The 22,746-nt window shown below is 41.4% G+C and overlaps 1 protein-coding gene across 1 annotated transcript; it reads right to left on the minus strand.

Moving 5' to 3' along the window:
• Nucleotides 1-10: 10 nt before the first annotated feature.
• LOC308282452 (H-2 class II histocompatibility antigen, A-U alpha chain-like) lies at nucleotides 11-20,969 on the minus strand (the record flags this gene model as incomplete). Its single annotated transcript, XM_080722798.1, has 6 exons — nucleotides 11-141; nucleotides 4,152-4,436; nucleotides 6,106-6,363; nucleotides 8,309-8,407; nucleotides 17,947-18,091; nucleotides 20,838-20,969. The coding sequence occupies 6 exons, from the start codon at nucleotides 20,967-20,969 to the stop codon at nucleotides 11-13; spliced, it is 1,050 nt and encodes a 349-aa protein (XP_080578924.1).
• Between the last annotated feature and the right edge of the window lie 1,777 nt (nucleotides 20,970-22,746).

Genomic DNA, 22,746 nt, shown 5'->3' on the forward strand with positions numbered 1-22,746 from the left:
CATGATTATTTTAGTTGCATTGATTTCCTTTGATGAGGAAGAAGGTTCCCATTGCAACCCCCAGCAGAGCGATGGTCAGCCCCGCTCCACAGAACACATCTGGACCCATGCTGGGAGGAGCTGGGGTGTGGTCATCCACATCTGGAGAGATACACACACACACACACACACACACACACACACACACACACACACACACACACACACACACACACACACACACACACACACACACACACACACACACATATGCACAAAGTATTTATTAGAAGTTTGCATAGGAAACTACTATGAAATGAAAAGGAAAAGGCCAATGAACTAAAGAACTTTTATGCAAGGTTCGAAAATCGAAACAGCTGACTTCTTGCAGGTACAAAATGCTGTAGGCTACTAGAGTCTGTACCCAAACACAGTGATCTGGGAATCACTGTGGATCAACATGAAGTTCAGAGGATGTTTGCACACATGTCCCCGGAAGGCCTCTGGTCCAGATGGGATATGTGGCCGGTTGCTGCATTCATGCAGCCAGGAACTGGCAGAGGCTTGATGTCCCATCTACCAAAAATCACTGGACTGTTCCATCCACCTGGAAAGACTCCATTATAATCCCTGTTCCCCAAAAGCCATGCTGTAAGGAGAATAATGACTACCGCCCAGTCGCTTTGACTTCAGTGATTATGAAGTGTTTTGAAAAAATCATTATCAGTTTACTGAAGGCAGCGGTTGGTTGTTCATTAGATACTTTTCAGTTTAACAGGGGTAAAGAGGATGCAGTTTTGGCCTTGGATTATTTTCCTTTGAAACACTTGGACAATAAGAAAAAGAACAAAGTTTACGCACGCCTTCTCATAGATTTCAGTTCAGCATTTAATAAAACACAGCCACATCTCTTAATTAAGAGGTTGAGGGACCTTAACTCTCCTACTGCCAGATTATTTATTTATTTATTGGGTCTGGTGCCATCAAAAAGCGGCTTACCTTTGCGACGTTATAGTAGATAGACAGACAGACATTTATTTTATTTTTATTTATTTTTTTGGTTGTGCAATAGTGCACTTTGGTCTGCCAGGCAGCAGACCATGCGAGAATGAATGTGAATTTGCCTGTTATGTGTTGAAGAAGAAGAAGACCAGTCACTGGCCACAGAGCCTTACAGCCAGAGGAAATCAACAAGGAAGTGAATTGTTCTCCGTTGATCTAACGCATAATGGATTTTTTACACCATCACCGCGGAAAATGTGTTTACAGTAAACGGCCGCGCGACCCCTCATCAGCTTACAGTCATCAGACGAACGAACCGAACGAGCGCCGTATTGGCGGAGAGGTCTTGCGAAATCGGGCGAACGTGAACGTTCAAAGCGTTGGGAGAGTTAATGTCCATCCCCTTATTATCAGGTGGTATTATGTCTTCTAGTGCAGACCTACTCAATGTGCCTACAATGACACATAAAAAATATGGAGCAGCAGCTTTCTGCTTCTACGGACCGACAGCTTGGAATAAACTCCCACTACACCTAAGAGTCAGGCAGCCTCTGTGGATAGCTTTAAAGCACAGCACAACACCTATTTCTTTACTCTTGCTTTTAGCTGAATTTTAAATCCCTGAGCTGCTATTGATGTCCGCACTGTTCTGAAAATCTTTTTCTTTCATGGTTGTGTCCTTACTGATGTTTTACATTTTCTTCAATGTTTTATGTTAACTTTTTATTTTTTCTGCTTTATTGTAATCATGTGTATTTTTTTTCTGTGGTGCCAACCCCGAGTTTCCCGAGTTTGTATTGGTACCACCCCTGTGCCAACCCCGAGTTTCCTGAGTTTGGGCCGTTTTTGAAGATTTTTTTTTTTGACTTCCAGAAATGTATTAGGCATGATCGTGATCGCGAAATTGCATGTTTAACCCCCATACCAACCCATTCTTTCAAACATGGCAGCCATGTTTGTTTACATCTGAAGAAAACATAATGGCTGCTAAATCATGAATGCCTGAATGGATTTCCAAGCGGATTTTTTTGTTTGAAAGCTGTGAACAGTGTACACACACGTGGTGCATCATCTAGGCATGGGCGAGCACGATCCGTGCACTATAAATTACATGGAGGTCTATTGAGACAATGGCATCGCGGGACATTGAAGAGAAAAAATCATTGCAACATAAGTGTTAAGCACTTGTGGTTAAATTTTTTGTCTTATTTTTTATGCCTTTATTGATAGTATAGAGAGAGATGGGGAATGACATGCGGTAAAGGTCCTCCGGATTGGGAATCGAACCGGCGACGCCACGGCAACCATGCCTATGTGGCGGTGCCTATGTGGTATGCGCCTTGACCAGTAGGCCACCGGACGCCCCCTACTTGTGTTGCTCTGTAAAGCGCTTTGAGCTGCATTTCATACCATGAAAGGTGCTATACAAATTAAGTTTTATATTATTGTTATTATTCATGACTCGGCAGCGGGTCGGGAACGATATCGACGGAAAACTGGAAGACTGGACTTTCCCAGTTTTGTTGAGTCGCCCCTGGCCGTCGGTAGGAATTGAGGGAGTTGTAGAGTGGACCTTTAGTTTGCTACTGCTGTAAAACCAAGTCTAAATAAGCCAGACACATTTTCCCATCGCACATTTTAACTAAATAGCATATTCACAATCTCAACATAAAAGAATGTTGAAAGCAAAGCCAAATAGGCAACTACACATCATCATAAACAAGCCCAAACAAAAGTAACCCACAACTAGCAACATTATAGGAAAACAGGATCAAAGTCGCCTATAACAAACACACCTGGCAACACAGTGCGCATGCACAAAACTGCGTACAGTAACTACAGTCAGCGTACAGTTGGCTGGAATAAAATGTGCTTAGTTTTTTGCAGTTCTTTGCAGTCTGAACAGTTAGAAAGAGTCTCCTGTAGTATTTTCGGTGTGGAGGCACCTTAAGACAACTCCCACTGGGTGAAAAGAGAGATTATCTGACATATACTGGTAGAGTATATGACCAATTTTGTACCAGTATACTGGGCATATACCCACATAATTGGACGTTTTCAGTTCAAGAGATTTTCAGGCATATTCCCCTGTAAACTGCAAATAATAGGTGATATTCTGTCCCCAGCTAGACAAAGGCACACAAAGGCACACCCTGCTGTGCCTTTGTCTAGCTGGGGGCAGAATATCAGGGGAATATGCCTGAAAATCTCTTGAACTGAAAACTTCCAATAATGTGGGTATATGCCCAGTATACTGGTACAAAATGGGTCATATACTCTACCAGTATATGTCAGATAATCTCTCTTTTCATCCAGTGTCCCCTCTTTGCAGTCTATTTATGAGCAGGCTGCACTAAGACAGGCTCAAACAATATTTAGTGATGTTACCCATGTTTTACATGGAGAATTTGTAATTCTGCCCTCTGGCAGAAGATATAGTGAAACTAAATGGAATTATATTAGGTTTAAAAAATAATTTGTACCGGCGTCAACTAGAATGTTAGACGAGGTTCTGAAACGGCATTGATTGTGAGATTAGATTAACTACTATTTGTGCACTGTGTAATGTTGTGTCCCCCCTGTATATATTTCTATTATGTTTTTTGTTGTTGATGTTTTATGTGTGGCTGCAGCAGGGGTGAAAGCCCAAGACAAATTACAGCTTACAGTTCACAGATACGGTTAACTGAAAGGAGACTCAGAGATCCTTCTCCGCTGGAACATTGATGACAGACATATAGAACACAGTATGAGTAGATATCAGAAAAACAGTTGTTTAAAAAGGATCAGGAGGAGGGGAAGGTTAGATTTATTGTTGCCAGTTTCGAGTGCCAGACGCCTGTAAGTGTTTTTTCAGAGTGGTTTTAAAGATGGATGTACACTCCTTTAAGGCCTTTGTTAGGGCATTCCACATTTTAGTGGTTTTGCAGGAGTACAAATTTGACCCTTTATTTGAGCCGAATCTGGGTTGAACATGATCTGTGGAGCTGCCTCTGGTTGTAATTGTGGATATCTTTGACGTTTTGGAAGTATTTTGTCAGGTAGGGTATCTTAGTGGTGAAGTGAGGGAGTCACAATTGTGATGACATCACGACCAGGCTATACACCAGAGAATTTGCACACGCGTGTGCTGTTTGTGAAAATAATTTATCATGACAGGACAGTCTTACCCCACATCACGGTCTCAGGGCTGCTCAGTGATTGGTGGTTGACCGTACAGCTGTAGATGTCTCCCTGCTCTGGAGTGAACTTCAGGCTGGAGAACTGGCTGAAGGACACGTCTCTTCTGTTGAAGAGGGGGATGCTGGCTGTGATGTCATTGGTCAGGTTGAGGGTGTTCCTGGTCCAGCTGATGCTCACTGGAGCAGGGTAGAAGCCAATCACATGACAGATGAGGGTGTTGACCACTCCCAGCTCAACATGGTCTCTGTGGTAGATGGAGAGTTGAGGTTCCTCTGTAGACACAAATATACAGAGACATATTATAATAGTTACTATGCAGCTGACCCAGGGTCAGCCCACCACGGAACAGAGTAAGACCAATAATCCACAGCCGAACAATATACCGTTGTTCATTCATACATTCATTCATTGTACATTCATTGTTGCGACCGAAGGTCGCATTTACCCTGAAAAACCTTGTCGCTTGTCTGACCTTCTGTCCGTCCGACTGTACAGGAAGTACACAAGACTAAGAAAGACAAAAAAAGAGAAGGATACACAAGACTAAGAAAGACAAAAAAAGAGAAGAATGAAAAAGAAAAAAAGGAGGAGGAGGATAAAGATACCAAAAGGAGAGAGAAGAAAGGGTGGATGAGGTACAATGTGCGGTATCCTCCTCCGATCTGATACGGGCGGCTGGACTTAGATCACCTATGAAAGGATGTCCATGAAAGAATGTCCATCCACCTGGAGAAAAGAAAATGTAACAAGGAGGTGGCAACGGGGCGGCCAGATAAAGTTATTAGGCCTGGATCCAACTTTAAGTCGACCCACAGGATTCCAGAAGTGTAGCGCTTATTCGCTCTTGTATCAAACCGGTACTCGAAACGTTCTTAGAATTTAACATATTTTCTAAAGTAAATATGGGGGCGGCTGTTTTAAGAACGTTTCGTTGTCAAGCTCAACATTGGGCATTTGGACCTATACATGGAGAAATGATCGGAGCGAATCTGTTTGGCCTAAACATGGAGATGTGGAGAACACTATATATGGAGATAGTCCAGTCCATCATGTCATATGGGACTACCGTCATAGACAGTAGCCATTGTTAGGCCGGAGTCAATGGCTGTCTGTCTGACTGTCTGTACAGGAAGTGATGTCACATGACATACTTTTTATGCCCATATAAAGAGTAATTCTGATTCCTATGGGTACACCCGCCAGGCCGCCACTCTGACATGTCGGAAAGGAGACATGTCAGAGTGGCGGGTGTACCCGATGTGTTCCCACTTTAGAATAGGTGGCTTTAAATTGCCTAATAAAGTGTTAATAAAGGCTTAATTAATGACTTGTTGTTGTTTATACTGTTATAATAAAGATTTTATTAAGGATTTGTTAGTGTTAATTGATCTCATAATAAGTGCATAGTAAAGGGTTTCTAAATGCACAATTAGGACTCAACGGATATTAAGTTTCCCATAAGGGGACTAATAATTATTAATTAAGTCTTATTAACCATTTATAAATCTAAATAGTATTATAATACATTTATAACTATTAATTAAGAACTTATAAGCACATAACGATTAAGTATCTCATAAATACACTACCCCCCTTATTATTGCCTTATTAAGATGTATAAGCACATATTAAGGTTAATAAGTATCTTATAAGTGTTTAATTAGTTGTTAATTCATTATAATTAACTCGTTAATTACGGTTTAATAATGTTTGAATAAGAGTTAATTAATTGTTAATATGCCTTATTAGCTGTTAATTAGCCTTTATTGAGGTACTTCATTATAAAGTGCTACCAAACCTTATAACATTTCAACATAAAAACATAAATGTTTAATATAATTTATAAACATTTTCATTTATGTCAAATAGTGTATGCTCAACAGTTGTGTTAGATAATAATAATAATTGTTGTGTTCATATTCACAGTCTGTATTTCTGTACCTAGTTTCACTGGTGGGTTCTTGTAGACAGAGAGACAAGTCTTCAGGTCAGCTTTGCAGGTCTCCTGCTGAGCCAACTCATCATTAAAATCTCCCTGGTAGGTGATTGGATCAATGAAGCCAGGCTGAGGAAACACCCTCTTCCCTTTGTTGAAGTCAGCGTACATCAACACTTCTCCATCCACTCCATACATCTTCTCTGCATCAGTGTTTTTATCTGGATATGAACAGCCAGATACACTAATATCCTCATGGAAGACTGGAGAGAAAACACATTATATTAAATAAAACAAAAAGGTCTTCAAGGCGACAATGATACATTATCACATCATAATGTTAAACTATCCTGGGTCGTTATAAGGTTGAATAATCATGAATCAAAGGTTTCTGTGAAACATTTTAACCACACTGAATCCTATGGCTGTAATGATGTCCATTTATTGATTATTACATGTATAAATATAATTTGATGTAATAAATGTTAAATCACAGTAGCCTACATAATAAATATATATTTTATAATACGACTATAAAAGCATATTGTTGCTGTCGGGCAGAAACCTCTTATCTCCATATTATAACTTTGTTTCCTTTTTTTTTCAAATAGCAACAAACGTGTCGAGATGTGACACGTGTTGAGCTTGTAGATCTGCTATAAAAATAATTTGAATCCTGCAGAATAAACGGTTTTGGACATAATGATCACTGGTGGAAAAAGTACTCAAATGTTTTACTTAAGTAAAAGTATCAATACTACAATGTAGAAGTACTTTGTTACAAGTAAAAGTCTGGAATTCAAAATGTACTTGAGTAAAAGTACAAAAGTATTGGTATCAAAACTGTACTTGAAGGAGTAGTTCACCCCCAAAATGACTTTTTTTCTATTGATTACTCACACCATGGAGACTTGAGTTCAATAATACTTTTAGTTTTTTGTCGCATACCTAAGACAATATTTTGATTACAATAATGTTACCCCTATTAATTCCAGATGGGGATCCAAATGCATCCGGGTCCCCATCTGGAATCAATAGGGGTAAATTTACTATAATCCAATTTTTGTCCTAGGAATACGACAAATAAAAAAATATATTATTGAACTCAAGTCTCCATGGCATGAGTAATCAATAGAAAAAAAAGTTATTTTAGGAGTGAAGTACTCCTTTAAAGTACAAAAGTAGAAAGTGCTCATTATGTCAAGTGTAAAGACATCTTTTAAAAATAGCAGCTCTATAAGCTCACAATCATTGTGAGCTTGTAGATCCGCTATGTTCAAATGGACAAAATGTATATAGGGCTGAAGTGGTTAGTGTATGTTTTGTAATAATAATAATCAAAATCTACAAAGTTAGTAGTAACTAAAGTGCTCAAATAAATGTAGTGGAGTAAAAGTACAACATTTGCCTCTGAGATGTAGTGGAGTAGAAGTAAAAGTATTGAAATACTCAAGTAAAGTACAAATTCCTCAACTCGTACTTTATAGTTACTTTACACCACTGATAATGGCCGGGTTTCCCAAAGCGATTTTAGCCCATCGTAGCTCACGCATGGTCGTAGAGACCAAGCCCCGATCGTCATGTTCCTGTGTTTACATGGGTTCAGACAGAGCGACTTATCTAGCCCCCTACAACTGCACCAAAATTCAGATTTTACAAACAAAGTGCTTAATAAAGTCTCACTCCCGATACGGCTTTCTATAATTACCCGCATCCTCAGTGTTCTTTAATAAGAAGCCTTTTTATCCGATCGCGTTCTGTTTTCCCATGTATTTCCTGGCGTTCCCCATGCGCACCAACCCCACTGAGATAAACAGACAGTGATCGGATAAAAAGGCTTCTTATTAAAGAACACAGAGGATATGGGTAATTATAGAATGTACCGTATTTAGACAGGAGTGAGACTTTATTAAGCACTTTGTTTGTGAAATCTGAATGATGGTGTAGTTGTAGGGGGCTAAATAAGTTGCTCTGCCCGAACCCATGTAAACACAGGAACATGACGATCGGGGCTTGGTCTCTATGACCATGTGTGAGCTACGATGGGCTAAAATCACTTTGGGAAACCCACATGAGGTTTGAATATGAGGTTTCCACCCGACATACAGTAGACATTATTTTGATTACACTTACAGCGTGGGATTATAACAGTAAATACAAATATAAATATAAATATATTTTATATAAAACAAATATATTTATACTTACATCCTGGCATGGCTCTGACACCAAGTACAGAGGAGAGGATGAGGAGGGTGGCTGGAATCTTCATCATCACTGATCTGATCTGATCTGATCTGAACTGGACTGAATTTAATGTAAATAGAATGTAAGTTTTTAACAGAAGAGATGAATAATAATAATAATCAGCTGTTGTTCCTGGACTGGCGTTCTGCAGTCTGACAGGAGAAGGAGGGAGGAGGGCGTGTTCTTTAGAAGAACCAGCCAATCAGATTAAAGATACGGCCTTACATCATCTGTCTCCAGAAGACCACACTCAGGAGTTTTCAAGGAAAAGCAACGTTAAAGTTGGTTTTATGTAACTTAGTGAATATATACTTAATATAACTTATACAATCTGTATGGTAGAGTATGTTAATACAATATAACTTATACAATCTGTATGGTAGAGTATGTTAATACAATATAACTTATACAATCTGTATGGTAGAGTATGTTAATACAATATAACTTATACAATCTGTATGGTAGAGTATGTTAATACAATAAAATTTATACAATCTGTATGGTAGAGTATGTTAATACAATATAACTTATACAATATGTATGGTAGAGTATGTTAATACAATATAACTTATACAATCTGTATGGTAGAGTATGTTAATACAATATAACTTATACAATCTGTATGGTAGAGTATGTTAATACAATATAACTTATACAATCTGTATGGTAGAGTATGTTAATACAATATAACTTATACAATCTGTATGGTAGAGTATGTTAATACAATATAACTTATACAATCTGTATGGTAGAGTATGTTAATACCAGTAAGCTTAAGGGCGACAAGCGACCTTGCCCTACAGGGCGAGGTCGCGCCATGTCTTGGCCATCTGGCCAGTGATGTATATCGGACCAGTTACCCATATATGGAGACCCATGGTACCCATATATGGAGATCCAAGTACTGTATGGAGATATTGCTGTGAGACCCCAAACATGCTGACTCAGTTATTCATTATGTGAAAGTCCTGTGACGTCTATGACTTCTGACATCATACATACAATCCCTTTTATCTCCATGTGATGCAGCGTGACTGAGGGGCAGTCATTTCGGAAGGCAGGGTTTTTCACTACTGCTAATCTGACTTTTTATTTTTTTTAAATGAAAAAAGCCACAAATGCATCTCAAAATATCTAGGCTACATTTCACTTAAACGCCAGAGCTTAACTCTGCATGTCAATAAGACTTTTTTTTTAATTAATGTGAGAGATCGTCAGGTCATTTGCAGGTTAGACATTTATTTAGAACTTGAATATCTCAAAAGTAGTATTTCATCATTCTATAAGCCATATCTTCAAAACTGTTGGGTCAATCCCCACGACCAATATATCATTTTGTAGCTATGATCCCCAGCTTTCAAATGAAATGAAAATGAGGAAAAAATGAAAATGAGGATAAAATGCAATGACTAGCCGTCAGCTGCGCTGGGACACATATATGGAGATCCCTGTCTCTGGGCACCATGACCTTTGACACCATCCTGTTTTTGGTTTGACACTAAAGGTCAGAGTTCCATTTCTCCCCTGAGCCAGCAGTCAGACTGTGTCCTCTCAGTGGTAACTAGAGAACTGTGGGTCTCCTCCACCAGGCCGGGCTGCCTATCCAGGACCCACAGACTTTGATCTGAGCCCACTTTGATGTGATCTGAAAAACCTGACTTAAACATCCTTGATCACATGACACCACACATAATACTTTATTTTATTTATTTGTTTATTCAGACATGACACTGCATATTAATGGACATCACATATAAATACACCTGATTTAGCAAAGATGCTACTTTACATCCACAGTCCCCACACAAAACATTAAAACAAAACAGGCAGAGAGTGGAATACATTACATTAAGAAACAAAGCAATAAATACATACAAATACACTTACAAGAACATAATGTGTAACTGTTTGTGAACACATCTCTGGGACTCGTGGCAAAATGTGTGTTTTGAAGAAAACACAAAATGGTGGAAATAGTAACATGACACCATGGCAGCAGTAGGCAATCTTAGGCACGGTGCCAACATTGGCACAGAGGAGGGTGATCACTGGCACACTGGCAGACGTGAGAGAGGATTTGTATTTTGAAATCAAATATTGTTTTAAACCTGGTCAGTTACATTAAGTCACCATAATTTGCAGCAAATGACATCCTGCACATCATTCTACATTCATTAAAATCCTGAACTTTGACATGGGGAGGGAGTCAGGGAGATAGGAGGGTTATTGATCTGACTGGGGAGGGAGTCAGGGAGATAGGAGGGTTATTGATCTGACTGGGGAGGGAGTCAGGGAGATAGGAGGGTTATTGATCTGAGTCTAATGATCATTATAACAATGTCCTGACAACCAAAATATGTCTGAAAGTTTGATGAGGTGTCATTAAAATGTATGTTAACAACATAAAATCATAGCACTACATTTCTAAAAGGTTGGAGTGAGAAGGAGTGAGAATCTCCCCCCCCCCCCCCCCCCCTAGTTTTTGTCGAACAGAAAACTCATATCTCCATATTTTAACTCTTGGTGTTTTTGATCATAATAAATAAATCAATGTCTTCATTCATCATTCTAGTGTCACACAACAGTAGTCAAAACAACAACCCTCCTACAAGCTGAACTCTGAGCTTGTAGATCTGATATTTGTTGCTACTTTGTAAATTAGTCTTGTTAAAAGTATCAGTTGTGAACTTCTATGAGGTTTCCAGACGACACTGCTGTGCAGAAACTAAACTTTAACTTTCTGTTCTCCTTGGATGACTTCTGCTTTCTACTGAGAGCTGTGTGTGTGTGTGTGTGTGTGTGTGTGTGTGTGTGTGTGTGTGTGTGTGTGTGTGTGTGTGTGTGTGTGTGTGTGTGTGTGTGTGTGGTTTCAGCGTCGCTGCTGGAAATACTGCATGTTTTGACATGTTCATTTAAGTCACGCAATACCAAGCCAAGCCTCTTTAGATTTCACTTCTCTCTCTCTCTCTCTCTCTGTCTCTCTCTCTCTCTCTCTCTGTGTGTGTGTGTGTGTGTGTGTGTGTGTGTGTGTGTGTGTGTGTGTGTGTGTGTGTGTGTGTGTGTTAGTAAGTGTACGCTCATTACATCTCACTGAACATGCCTTGGTCATGTGATCAAGCTGTTGTGCAAATGTTTACATTCTTTATATTTCTGTTAAATCTCAGAGGCAAATATCATAACTTTTTACTCCTCTGTGATCATGTGAAAACTTTACTTTTTAAATGGTATTAATATTGTAACATTTTGAATACAGGAAGTTTATTTAAATGGTATTAATATTGTAACATTTTGAATACAGGAAGTTTATTTAAATGGTATTAATATTGTAACATTTTGAATACAGGAAGTTTATTTAAATGGTATTAATATTGTAACATTTTGAATACAGGAAGTTTATTTAAATGGTATTAATATTGTAACATTTTGAATACAGGATGTTTATTTAAATGGTATTAATATTGTAACATTTTGAATACAGGAAGTTTATTTGCAACAGTAAAAACCAAGGAAGATCAAACAAGGAATGGACACCGACGTCATTTTAGGCTCCATGGCCATCTGCCATGACACTTTGGGTGGCGGAAGTGGCACCGGAGGTTCGGTGAATAACATTAGTGGTGCCACTTCCGCCACCCAAAAGTGTCATGGCGCATGGACCGTAGTGTGCCAACTTCCGGGTGGGTGTCTTCTCCTTCTTTGAGCCTTCTTGGTAAAAACGTAGTCCTGATTCTTCCACTGCTGAGAGGGTCACATATCAGTGCTTCCTGCTGGAAACTCCATAAACTTTCACTTCCTGCTTCATTCAGCAGCCAATCAGGACGTCACGTTTTATCATTTTGTTCAGCGTCACCAGTTGCTAGCGGCAGACTTTACTTATTATTGTACATTTCAGCAGACATATACAGTAAAAACATGATAAAGATACACATTCATTAACAACAACACACTGTGAGACTGCTAGGTGTGTGTGTGTGTGTGTGTGTGTGTGTGTGTGTGTGTGTGTGTGTGTGTGTGTGTGTGTGTGTGTGTGTGTGTGTGTGTGTGTGTTTGAGTGAGAGAGAAAGATACTGACCATAATACTGACCATGGTCAGTATCATTAAATACATACACAATATATTTATAGTTTAATCCAGGGGTCTTCAGCGTTTCCAGGCCAAGGACCCCTTAGTTGAGAGAGAGATGAAGCCGGAGCCCGGGACCCCCACAACCTTTTTCATAGATTCCATATAGTTTCATTGTTTGACAGCACAATCATCAGTGTATTTTGGATTCATGTCAGTTTGTGTTTTCAGATATTTAACCACTTGAACCGTCCATACTTAATACATTTCACTTTTCACGATCTGTACTTAGTCTGCTCTTTTCCCCCTCTAGACTAAACCTCTTTGCCGGAAATAGCTGATCTACAAGCTCACAACGCCTCGCAGCGAGGCGTTGTGAGCTTGTAGATCTGCTATTTTTGGCAAGTGGTTAATATAAAAAAGGAGGAAAAGGGTTTCTATCACACAAAGATTTGGAGGACCCCATGTAGTAACTCTGAGGACCCCCCTGTGGTGGAATTCAGATCAATCGATAATCATGAGGTGGTCACGTTTATGTAACATGATATCATGGACAGAAGTACAGTTAACACTCTGTGCAGTGGTAAAAGAGTTCTGCCAAGAAGAATGGTCAGACACTAGAATTATACTGTGTGGCTTCAAGGCCTCTGGAACGAGCTGTACCATAACAAGATAGGCGTTACCAAAACAATAGTTACTGAGGCCTACTGAAGACCTCTCTACTCCTAACTATCAAGTATTAGTATCATCATACAGACCTAGATATTCATATAATCAATGAACACATGATCTACTCTATAACGTCACACATAATCAATCATGATAACCTCTAATCTACGACACTCCCCTAGGGGTCCCGGACCCCCTGTTGAAGACCTCTGGTTTAATCAAACACTGCTTGGTTAGATTATCCTAAAAATAAAAGAGTTTGTATGAAATCGGACCAAAGTCAAAGAAGTGTGATCTGTCACTGAGACATCACTGAACACTGCTTGTCTATGACTGACCTCTGCTGGTGACAAACCCAAGCGTATATAAGTATAAAAGCCTGGTTCCTCCAATCAGACAAGATATATTATTAACAAGGTATGGTCGCCAAAATGGCCGGGCAGGCGCCATTGACGCTCATGGGAGCCAAAACTGGGACCGGAAGTTGTTTGAACTGCATTGCTTTGGATGAGATCTGGGTGCCAGTGGGTGGAAATGTACATGAACACTTTTTTTTATTCTTGATTGCTACCTTTGTCAGACAATCGGTTCAGGAATATAAAAGATATATAAAACGACATAAAAAACTTTTTTTTGTTACCCTTTGTTTCTTGACATGCACACTGTATCATTTTATTGGGGCATCCAATGAGCACAGAGTGCGTTTCTGGCTGCCTCAGCTCGGCTGTCATCGTGAGACGTGTCAGGCTTTCTGCAGAACCTGTGGAAAGCCTGGTTAAGACACAAGACTGTCTTGTAAACAAACAGCGTTGAAGAATAGACCATATTCACACCGTGGCCATCTTGGATCACATGACTTCCTGGGATAGCAGCCTGCATTAGCCTACAAACCATTGTGAACAATGGAGCGATGGCCCCAAAATATGAGTTCTGTTCAACCAATTTCTTTTGACCAAATTGACAATGGGCAGATGACAACATCAACATCCCCAAAATGATTAAATAGAAGGGTACATCCACAATATTCATGGTAGTTAGGTTGCACTGTTACTCTGTACAAAGGCCTTACTACAGTATGCAGACTAGTGCTTGCTCTGCCATCATATAGTTAATATTACTGTATCGTGATTTTTGCATATTAAACAGAAACAATCTAACAAATAGTTAATATGATAGTGGAGCAAACACTGCACAGATAGCAAGTCATTGTACAGAATAACACTGCAACCTAACTACCATGAATATTGTGAATGTACCCATCTATTTAATCCTTTTGGGGATGTTGATGTTGTCATCTGCCCATTTGTCAATTTGGTCAAAAGAAAATGGTTGAATAGAACTCATTTTTTGGGACCATCGCTCCATTGTTCACAATGGTTTGTAATGCAGGCTGCTATCCCAGGAAGTCATGTGATCCAAGATGGCCGTGGTGTGAATTTGGTCTATAGCTCCCAGTCTGTGCAGACCGCAGGAGCAAGCATACTAATCTAAGAGGTAAGTATTTAAAGTTGAACATTTTCCAAGCATCTATTGCTTTGTGTGGTCTATACGTTTGAGTAATGGGTAATTGTCAGAGTTAACAGTTTACTTTAAGTTTATATTATTCTGTTGAGCTGTGGTAAACTTAGCTCTGGTCATAGCGTTAGTGGAGAACTTCACTAACGCTATGGCCCAGAGCTTTGGTAAACTTAGCTCTGGGTCATAGCGTTAGTGGAGAACTTCACTAACGCTATGACCCAGAGCTTTGGTAAACTTAGCTCTGGGTCATAGCGTTAGTGGAGAACTTCACTAACGCTATGGCCCAGAGCTTTGGTAAACTTAGCTCTGGGTCATAGCGTTAGTGGAGAACTTCACTAACGCTATGGCCCAGAGCTTTGGTAAACTTAGCTCTGGTCATAGCGTTAGTGGAGAACTTCACTAACGCTATGGCCCAGAGCTTTGGTAAACTTAGCTCTGGGTCATAGCGTTAGTGGAGAACTTCACTAACGCTATGGCCCAGAGCTTTGGTAAACTTAGCTCTGGGTCATAGCGTTAGTGGAGAACTTCACTAACGCTATGGCCCAGAGCTTTGGTAAACTTAGCTCTGGTCATAGCGTTAGTGGAGAACTTCACTAACGCTATGACCCAGAGCTGTGGTAAACTTAGCTCTGGGTCATAGCGTTAGTGGAGAACTTCACTAACGCTATGACCCAGAGCTTTGGTAAACTTAGCTCTGGGCCATAGCGTTAGTGGAGAACTTCACTAACGCTATGGCCCAGAGCTTTGGTAAACTTAGCTCTGGTCATAGCGTTAGTGGAGAACTTCACTAACGCTATGACCCAGAGCTTTGGTAAACTTAGCTCTGGTCATAGCGTTAGTGGAGAACTTCACTAACGCTATGACCCAGAGCTGTGGTAAACTTAGCTCTGGTCATAGCGTTAGTGGAGAACTTCACTAACGCTATGACCCAGAGCTGTGGTAAACTTAGCTCTGGTCATAGCGTTAGTGGAGAACTTCACTAACGCTATGACCCAGAGCTGTGGTAAACTTAGCTCTGGTCATAGCGTTAGTGGAGAACTTCACTAACGCTATGACCCAGAGCTGTGGTAAACTTAGCTCTGGTCCATAGCGTTAGTGGAGAACTTCACTAACGCTATGACCCAGAGCTGTGGTAAACTTAGCTCTGGTCATAGCGTTAGTGGAGAACTTCACTAACGCTATGACCCAGAGCTTTGGTAAACTTAGCTCTGGGTCATAGCGTTAGTGGAGAACTTCACTAACGCTATGGCCCAGAGCTTTGGTAAACTTAGCTCTGGTCATAGCGTTAGTGGAGAACTTCACTAACGCTATGACCCAGAGCTTTGGTAAACTTAGCTCTGGTCATAGCGTTAGTGGAGAACTTCACTAACGCTATGACCCAGAGCTTTGGTAAACTTAGCTCTGGTCATAGCGTTAGTGGAGAACTTCACTAACGCTATGGCCCAGAGCTTTGGTAAACTTAGCTCTGGTCATAGCGTTAGTGGAGAACTTCACTAACGCTATGACCCAGAGCTTTGGTAAACTTAGCTCTGGTCATAGCGTTAGTGGAGAACTTCACTAACGCTATGGCCCAGAGCTTTGGTAAACGTAGCTCTGGGTCATAGCGTTAGTGGAGAACTTCACTAACGCTATGGCCCAGAGCTTTGGTAAACAATGGGGCTTTTAAGCCGTGACATAATTTTGTAGTCAGACCTCCAAGCAGATTTATTGTCAATAAGTGTCCCTCGCTATTTCAACAGATCCGAGACACAAATAACGACTAAAGTATAATGCTACCACTTTCCTGTCAACAAGAAAGAGAAGACAAATTAGTAAATAGTAAAAATAGTAAAAAAAAAGATTCATGTGTGCTGGGGCCTTTTGGCCCCAAAAGTTCTCCTCTGCCTACAAAATGATGTCAGACTTAAGAGCCCCATACCTTGGTGATGTGTAAGATGAACACAGCTAAAAGCAATGATTTAACAGGGCAGTGTTATTACAAAGTGAGAACCTAGAAAGGAATTACAGTAGGCAAGTTTGTTGCCTTGCAATTACAGTAAATGTACTATAGCCCATTGAAAACGTTAAACACTTGCTTGTTTTGAACAAAATAACAACATAACTACTGTAGCTATAAGGTTTGTTTGTGCCCCCTTTTTTATATTTTAAAATTCCTTACAAGACAAGTAGGCTGTGGACATGTATAAAAACCTAAGCTAGCCAATATAATGTCAGAATCATGTCAGCATAAAATTGTCATCATTGTCAATCATGTCACTATGAGGCAGTCTATGACATCTATGAAAAAGTTAAATGTGCAACACCATTTTATAAAGTGTGTAGTGGAAACGTTGAAACCCCTGATTGCACTTTACTTTTTTTGCGGTGCCAGCCAGCATTTCATCTGACCATTAAATAATACACTTAAAGTGTATAGGCTACCAACACTTTACTTTATGTATCTTTACATAAAGTGGTTCCTGTGTAAATAAGCCATAAAGCTTACTAGGATCTCATTTTAGTTGACCTTGTACCAGTGGTTTGTGCTGTTATGAAACTGTACTTTTTCCTATTGCAAACTTCTAATAAATTCTTCAATCAAAAACCCTCCACGTGGATTACACGTGATTACCATGAACCCAACAATTTATTTTACCAACACACCAAACAATTTAAATGCACAACAACATTTGAAATAGACCCAAGTCACACAACACTATTATATCCAATAACCCTCAATGTTCAGCAGTTAAAAGGAAAAAGTACACAAAACATGGAAATGTTCTTGATTCATTTATTTTTCTTCAGAAGACATTAAAGTATCTTTGAAAAGGGACTTTTCAAAGATACTTTTTAAGAAAAATGACAAATATTTATGTAATTAAATAACAAAAATCCAAAATCAAATTCCTACTGTCATAAGGGAAACTAGATTACTGGATTGGGGTTGCTCTGAGAGCAGACCTGCTGTCATATTGACGGACATCAACAGCCTCTGCCACGTTTTGCTTTAAGAGCATGTGAAGTTGGAGGCCGGACTCACACATATGCGTAAAACATCTTCTCCGTATCGTCTGAGAATGAGGGGGAATGGGGGGGGGGAGGGGTAGTCCAATGCATTGTCAATGGAAGGTTTTTTGTCTTTGACGTGTCTCTTGCTCAACCGAAGGCTGTCTTTTGGTCAAGAGACACGGCAACGACAAAAAACCAAACAACCTCCATTGACCATGCATTGGACTCCCTCCCACCCTCACCCTCATTTGTTTAAATAAACAAATAAACAAATACAATTCTCAGACGATACGGAGAAGATGTTTCACGCACATGTGTGAGTCCGGCCTGAGAGTGGCTAGTCTCTTGATAACCTTACGTGTCATGCGGTGGCATGGTGGGAACCAGGTGGTGGTGGAGTCCATCCTGCTCATGATGAGGTCCAGTGGCTTCTCATTTGTGAACATTTCCTCTTTCTGTGCTTCCGTTAGGCGATGGAGCCTCTTGTGCAGGTCATGGACCTTCTGGGAGGGGTGCACCAGTTTCCCCTTACTCTTGATGCTGGTGAGAAATGCCTCTGGATGGATGCTATGATAGCTGTGGTCCTCAATGCCTCTGGATGGATGCTATGATAGCTGTGCTCCTCAATGCCTCTGGATGGATGCTATGATAGCTGTGGTCCTCAATGCCTCTGGATGGATGCTATGATAGCTGTGCTCCTCAATGCCTCTGGATGGATGCTATGATAGCTGTGGTCCTCAATGCCTCTGGATGGATGCTATGATAGCTGTGCTCCTCAATGCCTCTGGATGGATGCTATGATAGCTGTGCTCCTCAATGCCTCTGGATGGATGCTATGATAGCTGTGGTCCTCAATGCCTCTGGATGGATGCTATGATAGCTGTGCTCCTCAATGCCTCTGGATGGATGCTATGATAGCTGTGGTCCTCAATGCCTCTGGATGGATGCTATGATAGCTGTGCTCCTCAATGCCTCTGGATGGATGCTATGATAGCTGTGGTCCTCAATGCCTCTGGATGGATGCTATGATAGCTGTGGTCCTCAATGCCTCTGGATGGATGCTATGATAGCTGTGCTCCTCAATGCCTCTGGATGGATGCTATGATAGCTGTGGTCCTCAATGCCTCTGGATGGATGCTATGATAGCTGTGGTCCTCAATGCCTCTGGATGGATGCTATGATAGCTGTGCTCCTCAATGCCTCTGGATGGATGCTATGATAGCTGTGGTCCTCAATGCCTCTGGATGGATGCTATGATAGCTGTGCTCCTCAATGCCTCTGGATGGATGCTATGATAGCTGTGTTCCTCAATGCCTCTGGATGGATGCTATGATAGCTGTGGTCCTCAATGCCTCTGGATGGATGCTATGATAGCTGTGCTCCTCAATGCCTCTGGATGGATGCTATGATAGCTGTGCTCCTCAATGCCTCTGGATGGATGCTATGATAGCTGTGGTCCTCAATGCCTCTGGATGGATGCTATGATAGCTGTGCTCCTCAATGCCTCTGGATGGATGCTATGATAGCTGTGCTCCTCAATGCCTCTGGATGGATGCTATGATAGCTGTGGTCCTCAATGCCTCTGGATGGATGCTATGATAGCTGTGGTCCTCAATGCCTCTGGATGGATGCTATGATAGCTGTGCTCCTCAATGCCTCTGGATGGATGCTATGATAGCTGTGGTCCTCAATGCCTCTGGATGGATGCTATGATAGCTGTGCTCCTCAATGCCTCTGGATGGATGCTATGATAGCTGTGGTCCTCAATGCCTCTGGATGGATGCTATGATAGCTGTGCTCCTCAATGCCTCTGGATGGATGCTATGATAGCTGTGGTCCTCAATGCCTCTGGATGGATGCTATGATAGCTGTGCTCCTCAATGCCTCTGGATGGATGCTATGATAGCTGTGGTCCTCAATGCCTCTGGATGGATGCTATGATAGCTGTGGTCCTCAATGCCTCTGGATGGATGCTATGATAGCTGTGCTCCTCAATGCCTCTGGATGGATGCTATGATAGCTGTGCTCCTCAATGCCTCTGGATGGATGCTATGATAGCTGTGCTCCTCAATGCCTCTGGATGGATGCTATGATAGCTGTGCTCCTCAATGCCTCTGGATGGATGCTATGATAGCTGTGCTCCTCAATGCCTCTGGATGGATGCTATGATAGCTGTGCTCCTCAATGCCTCTGGATGGATGCTATGATAGCTGTGCTCCTCAATGCCTCTGGATGGATGCTATGATAGCTGTGCTCCTCAATGCCTCTGGATGGATGCTATGATAGCTGTGTTCCTCAATGCCTCTGGATGGATGCTATGATAGCTGTGCTCCTCAATGCCTCTGGATGGATGCTATGATAGCTGTGCTCCTCAATGCCTCTGGATGGATGCTATGATAGCTGTGCTCCTCAATGCCTCTGGATGGATGCTATGATAGCTGTGCTCCTCCAGTGCACTGCTGGAGAGGCAGTACTCACTGCATGCCTCGCATTCTGGATTTCTTCTCAGACACTTAAAGAGGTGGTGCCATAGTTTTGTACTTTTTCTGGTTTTCATGTGTCTAGGAGGTTGACAGTACTTCATTAGACCCCCTGGTGTGGTTGTTATGAGCAATTATGCATTCTCTTTTTATTTGGGTTTTTAGCTGGAGGATGCCACTTGCTGGGTCAGACGTGCCGTTCCAAAAACACCCATACTTATTACATCATAGAATGAACCCCTCCCCTAATTACCATTCACCCAACACATGTGGGTGTGGCTAACTTCAGCTGGGTCACCACCCACCATGACAACCACGCATGCCAATGAACTGGTGGGTGTGGCCACATAAAAACATAATTTTAACTCTTATTGTACACTTTTTTGGAAACATTCTTCCTCCTAGTATAATCATAATAGTAGATAATCATGTTTTATAGAGGGGAAAATCATGGCACCCCATCTTTAAAACACTGCCCATCCCGAGAGGTAGTAGAGAACCTGCCCTTGCACCTCCTCAACTTGAGCTGGCAACTCAACAATGTTGACTGGCTCCTCAGTTTGGGCCAAGGTGTCAACGAAGTCAATCATTTTGCCATCACTGTTGGGGCCTTGCCTTCAGATTGAGAAAGGGCAATAGACTTCAGTCTTGCCCGGCAGGTTTTGGCACTGGGGTGGATGACTTGTTGGATCTCAACTGAGAGTGCACATTTTCATTTGCATCAGTTGAGATCCTCCCAGTGTGGACAGAGGTTTGTTTCTCCTGTCACCTCAGCCATCCACCTCTTGTTTGCTGGCAGGAAGGACCGGGGAACAGAGGGCAGGTGTTGCTCCAATTCTTCTGGAAAAAGTGCAGCCCCTGCCATAACCAGCATGGTGGTGGTCAGGGACGTGCTGGCCATTGGGAAAAGCGGGACAACTCCCGAACGGCCGGTTCATTCCTGGCCGGTCCAGGCTGGCCATTAGGGAAAACATTTAAATACAATGTCGGCCCTTTTCCATTTTGGGGGCTGGGCGGCCAACAAAGTAAATCGTCACTGTCGGGCTTTCAAATTTGTTTCAAATTTGTGAATTTTTTCGCTTTGCTTTGCTGCTTCATCATACAAGGCCGTCACACAAAAGTAGTGAAAACGCCGATCTACAAGCACACAACGCCTCGCGGTGCGAGGTGTTGTGTGCTTGTAGATCTGCTGTTTTCACTAGTTTAAATCATTTTAAAAATTATAAATACAAAACAAACGGTTTTGGACATTCAAGGTTTCCACCTGACAACGACGAAATATATAACTCATGTAATTGGCCCACTGGCTTGTCACTTTGTCACAAATCTTTGAGTAGCAGCAGCGCTGTAGAGAGAGATCTCTCTCTATAGCGCACAATGAGGGCCTCTACAACTCTTTTTCCCGGGCTGAATCAGGGGCCCAGCACGTCCCTGGTGGTGGTTACCATCCTGACGCCAGTCAGATTAAGTAACAAGTGAATTAAAATGAATTTAGTATTGTAAGTGAAAGTCATAACTGCTGCCATTAATAATTTTTTGTCTCAATTACACAAACCTTGATGCTTTCCCTTGTCTTTAGAGTGAAAGACTGTTCCATTGCATAAATCAAACATCGTTTTTAAGTGTGTGTGCGTGCGTGCGTGCGTGCGTGCGTGCGTGCGTGCGTGCGTTCACCATAAAGGTGACCTCTTGAAGTCATCAAGTCAAACCAGTTATACCATGTCAATGAACCAGTCAGTCATGCTGTGAGAAAATACCTTGCATGCAGGCAGCACCTAGAAGCAGACAACACACAACTGTTAAAGGTATATTCAGTGATTGTATTTCATTCAAATAAAAATATAATTTCTACATTTTCCATTCATTCTCCTCACTAGAATGTGTGCTGACCATATAAGGACTTCCACCATGGCCCGTGTTGTGAGTATAGCTAGATTCGGTTTTCAGAGGTGGCCAGCCAGTCCTCGACCAATCAGGGTAGAGCATGGCCATAGTTATGTTATGATGTTTAGTTATGATGGTCAAAATAAAAGTTTTGAGAACCACAGTCGCTCTGAATTAAGAACGTCTGCTAAATGCCTAGATTGTAAACTACTGAACTCATGAAATGCCACAGTCTCGTAGTAAATCAGTATCATACATATCCTGAAGCTGGAGACGTAGGCCTACCGATATTCAGTGATTGGGTCTAATGATCAAAACGAGAACACTATAATGGTGTAAAAAATCTATAAAAAACTAAACATTTCCACGCAGTAAGCGACAAGATGACCCCCGGCCACTTCCATTATCACTGAATACACCTGTGTCCACCTGGCCAGTGTATGTCATAGAAAGTTTACAAAGAAGATTCTCAAAGAGAACACCAGCACTCACGGAACAGTCCTTTTAAGGCACTTTTTTTTTATTTTATACGGTCGGCATGGTGAGCTGCAGAGCAGCTACAAACGGACATGTTTCGGCGTTGAGCCTTCATCAGCGTTGCATGCTGGGGGCAAGGTAGCTCTGGTCCATCGCATCACCTCCAGTGACGCTCTGACAGACCCGTCGGCAAATGAATAGACCGCGTTTTCTCAGCCCCTACCAGCGCTCAACTTCAGTCAAAATAAACAAAACTACTTCACTACTCACCAAACCAAAGGTAGTTTTGCGTTGTTGAAAGTCTATTCTCCACGGTG

This window comes from Nannobrachium achirus, assembly GCF_963921795.1.
Source record: "Nannobrachium achirus genome assembly, chromosome: 3".
In the NCBI taxonomy this organism is placed as follows: domain Eukaryota; kingdom Metazoa; phylum Chordata; class Actinopteri; order Myctophiformes; family Myctophidae; genus Nannobrachium; species Nannobrachium achirus.